Source organism: Phyllostomus discolor, chromosome 1 (assembly GCF_004126475.2).
Source record: "Phyllostomus discolor isolate MPI-MPIP mPhyDis1 chromosome 1, mPhyDis1.pri.v3, whole genome shotgun sequence".
Lineage (NCBI taxonomy): Eukaryota > Metazoa > Chordata > Mammalia > Chiroptera > Phyllostomidae > Phyllostomus > Phyllostomus discolor.
The window spans coordinates 148,216,199-148,228,211 of NC_040903.2; the positions used below are offsets into that span (position 1 = coordinate 148,216,199).

The 12,013-nt window shown below is 40.1% G+C and overlaps 1 protein-coding gene across 1 annotated transcript in view; it reads right to left on the reverse strand.

Moving 5' to 3' along the window:
• The window catches only part of RYR3 (ryanodine receptor 3), a 502,054-nt gene that overhangs the window by 268,941 nt on the left and 221,100 nt on the right, over positions 1 to 12,013 (reverse strand). Inside the window, 3 exon segments of the mRNA XM_036031373.1 lie at positions 1,530 to 1,623; positions 4,586 to 4,685; positions 5,623 to 5,735. Of these exon segments, the coding sequence (XP_035887266.1) occupies positions 1,530 to 1,623; positions 4,586 to 4,685; positions 5,623 to 5,735 (307 nt within the window).

Genomic DNA, 12,013 nt, shown 5'->3' on the forward strand with positions numbered 1-12,013 from the left:
ATCTGGTTCCCATGAAGGGATATTGAGAGGACAGAACAAGCAGGAAGAGACTCAGAACAAGAAGGAATACATATTGCCAATGGATGGTTTCTAAGGTATACAATAGTATGTTCCAGCTCATTGCTCCTGGGAGTTCTTGTGTACATTGAATAAGGAATGAGCCCTGGATGGGCAGTCTACAGCTCTGGCTTCTAGGCTCCCATCTAAGATCACTCAGTGTGTGTCCTTGGGGTAGGAACCTGCCCTAGATGACTTCTAAGTTGTGTGGATGTGGCCCCATGTTTCTAATAAAGTAAAAGAGACATTTGACAAGGTTCCCTTAGGCATGATGCAAAAATAAAGAATGTTTTATTGTCAGGATATCGGACACAGTGCTGTTCCAAATTCAGTCTAAAGTACCCCTCAGTATGAATTTAAGACCTGTATTGATATCTTCCATCTTTGGTTTTAAATTTCTGAAAAACATTCATTGATGGGTCAACTAGAGGAGAAGAAAAAGTACCACTGTCAACAGCACCCTCTAAATGTAGCCCTTGGCACCATCCTCTGCTAAATCCAGCTCCAGCTGGACAGTGACACTTGGTTCCTTCAATCCTGTTTGGTATTAAGCAAAAAGAAATCACCAAACTCCACCTTAATTACTTAGCTCATGAAAGGGGAATAATAGTGATGATCTGCTAGTAAAGAGTCTGGTGGATAATTTATGTAAGTTCACAGACCCATTAGAGTCATTAGCTTGATTTCTATTACTGAAGGGGGTGATTCAGGCTACAATTAATGCTACCAGGAACTCCTTAGAGATAGGAGCAACCAAAGAAGATAAAGGGGTTGGGAAGCATTACAGATCTGCTTGCCAAAGAAGCAGTTCATGTATATATGAGGTCTGTCTATAAAAAGTCCAGCCTTTGTTAATATAATGAAAATGGTTTGCACAACATTGATGTAACCTGGCAGTCAAGGAGAGTGGACTGGAATGCACATGTGTGAACAATGATGACTTCACTGTACTAGTCAGTGGGGATGGTAGATGCCATTGAGTAAACATGTGTACCATGTGGTCATTGCATTCAAAATGACTGAGCAAGTAGACCAATTTATCTGCATCAGATTTTGTGTTAAGCTTGAACATTCCTCTGCAGAAACTATTTGGATGATTCAGAAGCCTGCAGCTATGGGCAACTGGTGATTGGCAGCTCCATCACAACAACACGCCCACTTGTGCATCCCATCTTGTGCAGAGTTTTTTGGAGAAACATCAAATCACCCAGGTGACTCCGCCACCCTATAGCCCAGATTTGGCACCCTGTGACTTCTGGCTCTTCCCAAAACTAATCATCTTGAAAGGGAAGAGATTTTAGACCATCGATGAGATTCAGAAAAACATGACAGGGCAGCTGATGGCGATTGTGGGGTTTGCTATTGACCACCAGTTACAGAATTCATTTGTGGCCACATCCACATGCAAGCTCTTCAGTGTGAGTCATCTGAGACTGGAGACAGGTAGGAGAAGGGGGAAGCTATCAGCTTACCTGTGCTGGGCGTCATTCTGATCGGTAGATGGTATCGTCAAACACTCATCATGACCATGGAAAAGACGTACTACATGCCCTCCAAGTAGGTATCCTAGAAGAGAGTTACATTCTACCATGAATGGATGACAAGCTTAATAAAGAGAATATCATGTTTAAAAGGATAAATTTGTGCAGGTCTGTGTCAGTTATGAAAAACACCAAGAGAGAAGTATTTGGGAAATTACAGATTCCATGAATTCAGGCCTCAGGCAGAAAAGACAAGAATGTCAAAACAATTCTAACATTGAAAGTTAAATAGGTCTCAGGGATGAGCAAGTCCAACATCAAAAAGTAAGGTGAAAATGGTGTCAATTCATAGCACCAATAGCATAAGAACCAAAAAGAAAATAAGTTGCTACTGTTAAGGATTTTTCCAACTGTTTGTGATGTAAAGGCATTCGACAGCAAATTCCTGGATGAGCTCTTAGATCTCACTGTGTGTGTTTTGTGGCAAAACTCAAATCAGACTGCAGTCATGGGAAAGAAAGAAGGAGCTGGGAAGGGGGCTGGCCAACTATTATTAAACATTGTCTTAGGAGAAGCTAGCTTCTGAATGCATTTAGCAAACACAGATCAAACCTGGGCACTGATCCTACTGCTTTGAGGGGAAGCAGAATGATATTCCAGTATTCCTGAGTTGACAAGCATAGATGCCACTATCAATAAGCTCTTAGCTTTTATAACAAGGAAAGGAATCTGAATAGCTAAGGAGTTCAGAGATGGATAGGAAACAGAAAGATTCAAGCACATGATGACCAATTCATCTTCAAATAAATTCTTAGCCTTAATTCTAAGCATGCAGTAGCAGGAGAGGGGCCCCAGTCTGAGTTTTACCTTGTACAGAGAAGTGGACATTTTAAAAAAGAATTTTAAATTTATTTTGAGAGAGAGAGGAAGGGAGGGAGAAAAAGAGGGAGAGAAACATCAATGTGTCGTTGCCTCTGGCACACCCCCTACTAGGGACCTGGCCCACAACCCAGGCATGTGCTCTGACTGGGAATTGAACCAGTGACCCTTTGGTTCGCAGGCTGGTACTCAAGTCACTGAGCCATACCAGCCAGGACAGAAGTGGGCACTTTTTTATCCTACTGAATTAAAAAATTCTCCAGGCTAGTCTGTTCTCAGGAGACATAACGAACTTAGTATGCTCAATGTCTGTATTATGATTATTTTTTAATCACATAATGAGATCACTTTAGGGGCTGTCAAACTTATTTGGGTGTTGGATGAAATCAGCAGGAATGAGAAGTCATGCCAGAGGAGAAAAGCATTACCAATGTATCTTGTGCAGGGGCAGTCTGGTATCCTCCTCCATTTTTTTTGTTTTGTATCCAGGCAAGGCAAGTTTTTTTTTAAATGTTCCCCAAACATTCAGAAGTCTTTTTCCATTTTTCTCAATGTTATTGTACTAATATTTTCAGTTACATAATTTTTTTTTGCATTAAGATAATTTATGACATACTGTAGGGGAATTCTTAACAGTCAATTTATTTAGAAAATGAAAATCATCCATGATCCTGCTCTTGCATAAACTCCCCATCGTCTCATGATGGTGAGACCATGCCCCATTGGGAGCTCATCACTTACAGTCCTCAGGCTCCTCCAATCAACATTTTATCCACATGGAGAAAACTGCTCAGTGCCAGCACATCACAGCATTTCTTAATTGAAACATGCAGGGCAACAAGTCAGGAAAGAAGGATCATGATGAGGGTCACTTACACTCTCAAGGGCTGCAGTGGGTTTCTCACCAGTGGGTCCTGAAAGGCCAGTGTCTATAGGGCCAGATGACTCATGTGATAAGCTGCCCAGGTTCTATGACAAGGGCACTCAACACTTCTAGAAGGACCTTCCTGACGTGATTTCCTAACACTTCTTAATTAGTCTCCACAAGCCCTCTTTTGGGACTGGGAAACAATTTTATTCCCATAGTGACAATGAAAATTTAACATGGAGAAAAGTCAGTCAAAACTCCCCTGGGGAAGATTTAAACCCAGAGTTTCCTGATTCCTCATAGAAAGGGATTGATTGACAACCGACAGAGGATGGTGAGTTAATTTTGGCATAAAACAAGAGGGTTAAATGTTCCACAAGTTGCTGAAAGGGTTAAAAGTCTGCTGTTCCCTGATCACTCAGTTGAGCTATGATGCCTTCTAAAGCTGGGATATCACCTTGACACTCTGTTTGCCATTTGCAAACATTACCTACCATAGGAGGACATTCCTAGTTTGAAACTACTAGGCTCAAGATTAAAAACAAGGTTAAAGCCTGTGATGTAAATACTTTAAAAATTTTTGATCTTGCTCTAAGTGCTGGAATCTTATGTGATGACCTACGGGCCACTGACATTTGATTATTCTGCTCAGCTGTGACATTACCCGAGAGTAAGATAAGGCCAGTATATTTACTGCATAACTTGAAAGGTGCATTAACTTTTCCTGGCTCCAAGAAATAGGATATGTTGAACAAACTTTGATGCTCTTACTTCCAAAGGAAAAATAAAATACTGAGAACGTTTTATTTATTATTTTTAAATGGCCTTCCAGAAATAGAAGTTGAAACGCAAAGCCAAATGTACTCTTATTATAAAGAAAAGTCCTCCCACCTGTATGGAGAGATGCCTTGGGAAGAAATATTAACAACATCACATTCTTGGCAAATAATCTCCTCTAAAATTTAAGTTGCTGAGGTCTGTACACTTATAACTATCACTGTAAATAAAAATGAAGAGTCAGTAGATGAGGAAAGGTGCATATCCAAGTCTCAAATACATATAGTGCTAAAATAATAGTGGACTCCAAAGGATTAAACATAATTCCAGGAATGCTCATGTGATCAGAAATTAGGATAGAAAATAACCCATATCAACACCAGAGAAAGGAAGTCAGGTGAACTAAAATCATGCTGGGTATCGAGACACGCATGTGGGAGTTGGGAGGCAGCAAGAAAATGTCAATACATACAGCACAAGGCAGGCTGGCAGCTTGAGGGCTGCATGCATATAAAAAGCATACCTTCTTCGATGCTGCTTCCTGAGCACGTAGGATGTACATTCCAGAGTGTTTGCATAAAGGAGGCATCCACTTGTATGTTAGCATTTGATATTGAGAGATGCTGTGGCAGAAACAAAAATGAGACATCCTTTAAATCACCTGGCCAGTCCTGACAGAAGCAGTTCTCCTAGAATTTTAAGGATCAAATTAAACAGCCTTAGCATCATCTGGCTCTTTCTACATAGCTGTGAAAGATTTCTTCACTCAATCTAGACGCAGCTTCAAAGTGGGATACTATTCAGGGAAGATGAAGTTTTAGCTCCAGAGGTGACAGACAAGTGTTGACTTCATCCCTTCAGCTGGCTCCTTGATTCCACAGGAATTTATACACTGTTTATTTTTGGCAGGACAGAGAACTCACAAATGGGAAAAATTACTCCAGTCTTCGGTGTAGGCAATGTAAAGTCTGCCAACAGGACTGGCATTCAGAAGCTTAAAAACTTACTTCTGACATTTCTCTGATCTTCAGATATCACTCACACACACATACACACCACCCCCTCCCCCAGTCCAGGGCTTGATGTTAGTGGTGAGAGCCTAATGCCTATCCCAGGTGCAAAATCTTACCTGCAGCTTCCAACTGCTATGACATTTCACATGCTGAAACATTTTAAATTCCTTTCTTTCATCAATAGCAGCTTATTTGTCTCTATCCCACTCTTCCAGGACTGTTCTTCATTGGACAAGTGCTAAACAATGCGATACACTCAGAGTAATGGCAGCTAATGTGTGCATAGCTGGCTTTCTCTGCAAGTGTCTGGAGCAGTTTAGCAGAGGTTGCTGGGCACAGTGCCTTATTCTGAAAGGATCCTTCACTGTTAAATTCCAGGCCCCATGACAACCTGGCAGGGGAGAGGATTTAATCACCTCTTAAGTATGCTATGTAAAGGCATCTATCTTATCCTGCGCAACCTGTTGTGACTCTGTTCTCCTTGACCAACTGTTCCCAAAAGGAAATGTTCTGGAAATGAAAGATGCCTGTGTTAGGAGGTACTTACAAGGTATCTTTCAGAGGACACGCTGACAAGGATGAGGTCATCTCCAATTCGAACTTTTTCTCCTTCAGACCTCTGTTTGGAAGCGGGATGTATGGTCCACCAACAGGCTTCTCCTGCATAAAGACTCCTCAGGTCAGTCATTGCTTCACAGAAGCCCTTGTCTCTAATTCTGTCCCTCACTCTGTTTGCTCCTAATAATAGTAACCCCCCGAACACACACACACTCCGGAACTCAATTTCTATTTATCCATAGGCATTCTAGCTAGCCCCACATCTGCTTTTGCCTATGTTGATTGTTTTTTCTCTAGAGACAGAAAGGCAGTGTTGCAAAGAGTATTGGAGGCCAGCAGCTATAGAAGCCTGAGTATTTTTAATACATAGAGAAAAATGCTCTCTTCCTAGGCACTTACAAATCTTTAAGAATTGACTTCTTTGGACTACTGACCACTCACAGACTTTTTTTTAAATCTTTTCCCTGGCCCTTCCATGAATTCTACTAAAACATCAGTGTTTCTACTGAAGATGAGAGATTTTTCAAAAAGCCAAAATCTACAAGAACTAAGATAGCAGGATGTGAAGTTGACAGCAATAGAGAGAAACTGACATTTCGTAAAAAAAAAAAAAAAGAAGAAGATAGATGGTTTTAGCCCAAAGAAAGCTAAAACTCAAGTTTTTGGGGTAAGAAAATGGATGAGAAGACAATCTCAAGAAATAGAGCCATTCTCGTTGCATATTACCCAGAAAGCCTCTGGAACTGGAGCTAACAGTTACTTGTGCAGGCAACAGTAGGAGACGGGGTTGAAAACAGGAGGGCTGGCTCAAGGTTTTAAAGGAACATTTAACCCTCTGCATCCTTTTTTCTGTGCTGCACACACAGATAGGGAAGTCTTCCTCCTCCACCCAAAAGAAGGCGTTAAATCCATGGAATGAGAAACCATCAGCGGTCTGGGTTTAGAAATACCAGGCACTGTCAAACAAGGAGGTAAAGAATACTGAAGATAGAGAATAACTAAAATTCTATGTCCTGGTTAGTAACTCCAGCTCCCTTCTCTTGGCCTCCATCCTTTGGCTTCCAGAATGCCAGTTGTGATGCTGACTCCCTCCCCACTCCCAGATTTGAGGATTGCTCTTTAGGGAAGCCAAATTCCCAACATAAAAGATGCTGCTGTCCTGGTGCCCCCTGTGAAATGCCTAGGTCCTATCTGGATTGCCTAAAAGTGAGCTCTAAGAGAGGGCAAGTCACACTCAGAGCTTCCAGTCAGCTCCTACTGCCCTGATCTAAACCTGAACAGAGGCAAAGGATCACCGGGCATCTGAGGAAAGTCTGATGTGAATGACAGGAACAAAACAAAAAGGGGGGAAGGGACTTAGAGAAAACAAAGATTAAAAAGAGACAAAGAAAACTTTAAAAAATATTATGGTAATAATCTCAGAGAGATAAGAAGAAGTACATTAATGAAGCAGCAATGAACATGTCCAGGAAAGATCCATTTGGAGAAAAAGAAAAACTCTGTCCTGAAAAAGAGAGAAAGAAAGGGTTAAGGATCAAGTTGGAAATTTCTCCCAAAAAGAAGAACAAAGAAATAGGAGTGAGAAGACAATTACAAAACCCATCTAGAGAATTTCCAGGAAGCAGAACAGAGAAAAGGGAGGAATAAAACAAATAAATAGTATAAAAAATGCTTCCAAACCTGAAAGACAAGCATTTTCAGATTGGGAAGGTCTACAAAGTACCTAGCACAGTGGAGAAGAGAGACCTACACCAGGGGTCATGCCTGTGAGGCTTAGAAGACAAAGAACCCAGGTCTAAAGAAATCACTGTGGAATTTCAGACATTAGGGCAAAAGAGAAGATCGAAATAACTCCCAGAAAATATAAACAGGTCATACACAGATGATCAGAAATCAATAAACAGGCAGACCATAAATTAAGAGAAAATAGATAAAAACCTTTGGGATGCTGAGAAAAAGAAAATTTCCCATGTAGAATACTGTGAATTACTTGTGAAGCTGCAATTAAGAAACTTTCAGATGACAGTTTTGCTTCCCATGAATCTCTTCTGTAAAAGCTACTGGATAATGGGCTCCACCGAAGTGAGATGGTAAACCAAGAAGAGAGAAAAACATAAGATCTGGGAAATGCGGAATCTAGGAGAGGGCAAAGGAAATTTCCTGGGTGATGGTAGATGTTTCTAAGAAGATAAAACTGAGAGAACAGCTAATGTGATTGGATCTAATCAGGGGAGAGTTTCAGTTCTATGGAATAGTTTAGAAGTGAATGAATGATTGAGCTACAGAAAATAAAACAAACAAGGCAATTATTTTTTTAAGAGATTTTATTTATTTATTTTTAGAGTGAGGGGAAGGAAGGAGAAAGAGAGAGAGAGAAGCATCAATGTGTGGTTGCCTTTCACCCGTTCCCTACCAGGGACTGGCCGACAACCCAGGCATGTGCCTCAACTGGGAATTGAACCAGTGACCCTTTGGTTCACAGGCCTGTGCTCAATCCACTGAGCTACACAAGCTGGGGCTCAAATAAGGCAATTATTAACTACTGCAAAATTAAAAAATAATAAAGTGAACTGAGCATAGTATGTGATGAGTCTCATTTGCAAATAAAAGTTACAGTTATATTGATAGAAGTAGTTTATATTGATTTGGTAGTTATATGTAAATATATTGGGAGGGTGGGAAGAAGATAGGAAAGAATGGATCGTAAGAGTTATTTTTTATTACTCACTTGGAACCATCAGTAGATAATACCTAATCTGGAAAGAATAACTAAATAAATAGTATGCTATATTATTCATAAACAAGTGGTAAACAATACTAGAGGAACTGAAAGTAGGTGCCTGGGGAGAGGGTGGGGCCCCAAGAGAGGGAAGGGTGGGGCCCCAGGAGAAGGAAGGGTGGGGAGGAGACTGTTTTTAATAACTGTAAAGGGACTCTTTACTTCTTTAAACTGTGTATAGCCATTACTTTGATTAAGTAATTATGCTTATTTTGATTAAATTTAAAATTTCATGAAAAGCCCTGGCTGGTGTGGCTCATTGTATTGAGTGCCACCCTGAGAACCAAAGGGTCGCAGTTTCGATTCCCAGTCAGGGCACATGCCTAGGTTGTGGGCCAGGTCCCCAGTAGGGGGTGTACAAGAGGCAACCACACACCGACGTTCCTCTCCCTCTTGTTCTCCTTCCCTTCCCCTCTCTCTAAAATTAAATAAAATCTTTAAAAAATTATAAATAAATAAATAAAACATTTCATGACAAAAGGTAGGTTGACCTCCACATTTTCAAAGGAAAATTATATTTATATCCATTAGGTACTCTGGATGACCAAAGGTGCCTGGGATAAAGTGAGTCTTAAACAGTCACATGGAGGAAGAGTCTACTTCTTTTACTGTTCTCTCCTGGGAACAGCTCAGTGGTCAGAGCCATTCCCAGAATCAATAGGATATGGGCCAGTTGATGACCCTAAAATACATAAAAGAAAAACACTAACTAAAAGCACTGTTTTCATATTTATTTCCTCCTAAGTCTCATTTTAAAGCTACCTCTAAATGCTAAAAACAAAACAACAACAAAAACCCTTAAAAGGAAAAAAGAAAGGACTCAGTGACCAAAACCAAGGGGAAAATGATCAGCAATTCTTTTTTTTAATCCTCAACTGAGGACATGTTCACTGACCTTAGAAAGACAGGAAGATGTGGGAGGGGAGGGGAAGGGAGAGGGGGAAGGTGAAGGGAGGGGAGGGGAGTGGAGTGGGGGAAAGAGAGAGAAAGAGAGAGAGAATATGTTGCCTCCTGTATGTGCTCTAACAGGGGACTGAACCTAGGTATGGGCCCTGACTGAGTATTGAACCTGCAGAACTTTGGTGTACAGGATGATGTTTCAACCAACTGAGCCACCCAGCCAGGGTGACCACCAGTTCTTTTAAGTCAGTCAAACTATTTAATACCCTCTATGCAGGAGGAATTTCAGAACTGTTCAAGTAACTGCCTTCAAACTTCCCCTCACATTGTTCTAGCGATTCAACTCAACTATTGAACATTTACTTGTTTTCAACTTAGAAGAGGTTTTGGAGCCAAGGGTGCACCCATAGAATGACCCAGTAGGAAACAGAATGGGTACTCTGTTGAATTCTGAGTGCATCTCCTCCTGAAGTGAGAAGACTCCCCCAGGCAATACTGAAACTTATCTGAGATATACATGTATTTTCCTCCCTCACAAATACCAAGCTGGCCTTCTTCAAGGACAGTATGAGATGGGTTCGGGTGAGAGAGGTAAAATAAATTGTGTTAAAGGGCTCTAGGTTTTCACGAACACCTGGTCAATCCTTTCCCATCTGTCTTCTGCCTAAGTCAGCTTCTGATCAGCCAATTTGAATTCGGGTTGGTTCATGTGTTCATCTGTCGACAGAATTTACACCACGCCTGATTTCAGGGATTTAGAAAAGAGTGCTGGATAGAGCAATATCTGATGCAATTTCCCTCAATTTTATTGGAGTCTCTAATATTTAAATGAATTTCCTGAACACATGACTACAAAGTGGTCAATTTCTTCCCAGCTCTCAAAAAGTCTAAAGTCGTTTTACCGATGTAGGTAGAATGACATATAACTTTTCTGATTGCATGCTCCAAGACTGACAGCTGGTTTATATTAGAGGCCAATTTACATTCAGAGAGTGTGGTACTTCACTCATTTGATAATTTTCAGATGATGTTGACAACACCTTAGAGGAAAGTATATTTTAAGAATAACACTTCAGCTGCAAACAAAGCAACCTCAAATCAAATTCAAATATAATCTTATTTTAGGAAAAAATACCCATAATGAGCTGAGGCAGGCCAACTTTTCCACTTTGTACAAAAAGAATAAGCAGAGAGAAGGGATTTCTCCTCAGGCATTCCTTGACACCACTGGGTATGATGCAGAAACAGCAGGTGCACATGGTTTGAACTCCAGATTTTTTCTGTATCAACTGTAAAATCAGACTACTGACAGTTTTAGAACATCCACATGGATATTTTTCCTTTGGCTACCCAACAATGAAATCTCGTCCTGTTTTGGGGAAAATGTTACGATGTTAAGGACTGCATCCAAGACGACTTCCTGCAGTGTGACCTAGGCTGTTCTCTCTTCCCTGATCTGTCTTTGTTCCTGCCTCTTTTCCAAACCTGGGGCTTCAGCCTTAGAGCAGGTTCTACCCAGTGTTCTCCCAGTAAATTCTCATTGTGCTTGTGTTCACCTGAATCAGTTTCTGCTGTCTTCAAACTAAGAATCCTAATTGGTACATAGCCCGACATCTCAACTGAACAGAAATTCCATATGAAATGCCCTTGACAGCTGATCAGATTGCTCAGGAATGTTTCTAGCCACAGGGAGCACCCCACACCCCAAGGCCAGCTGTTCCTCTGCTGGGTAACTGCAGGTGTTACAAAGTGGTTTCCTTCACTGGGGTGAATGAAATACACCTCCTTGCAACTTCGATCCACTGCTCCTATTTGTGGTTCCTGTGTTTTCATCATATATTCTCCAAAAGTTGATCTTTGGAATAACCCACAGCAAGTCAGACCCTTCTTTGGTACTATACCTATGAAAGTAATATGAATAAATAACTATAGTTATCCTGACTATAGTTTTGACTATCTATCTTATCAATATTTTTGGCTAAACTAAAAAAATATATATGAGGTATAGCACTGGTGGTAAAGAACAAATTAAACAACATTAAATCATACAGTGAGAATTTTTATTACTCCTTTAAATTTTCTGATTCAGAAGATGTTTCAAGAAAAAGTTTTCTTAAAACTTAAGTCAGAAGAAATTTTAAGTTTGGAGCTTCTATCTCATTAATACCTTTTTAGTATTTGATAACATCACTACAATTATTTAATGACTTTCTTTTCATTATATTTACTTTTATGGCAAGCAATACTAATTTTCTACTTATAGAAATGATATAACTTTGTCTCTAAAATTTTAAGTAGAAAAGTAAATTTAAAGAAAAACAAAGTAAATGATAATAAATGTGGTGCATTGGAATGTAAAAATCATGTGGGTAGATGCCATTGCTTAACACTTGAAAATTTTGCTTTAGAAATAGCAGGTTCACAGCAAAATAAAAAGAGATTACTTCTGTGATCTGGACATTATACTTCATCATTGACACCCTTATTGTTCTATTTTTTTTAGTAGTTATTCATTACCATTGGTTCTTATCAGGAATGACACTACTTATTTTCAGTACGTCACCCTAAAAAATTTGTTTTTCTTTGAGGATGGCAGACTGTGCCTAAAGCACCTATTCTTGGTTCCTGTGTTTTCATCACACATTCTCTAAAAGTTTATCAGATCTATTTCCTGATCCCGCTGGTTAGTTGGTTTGGAATC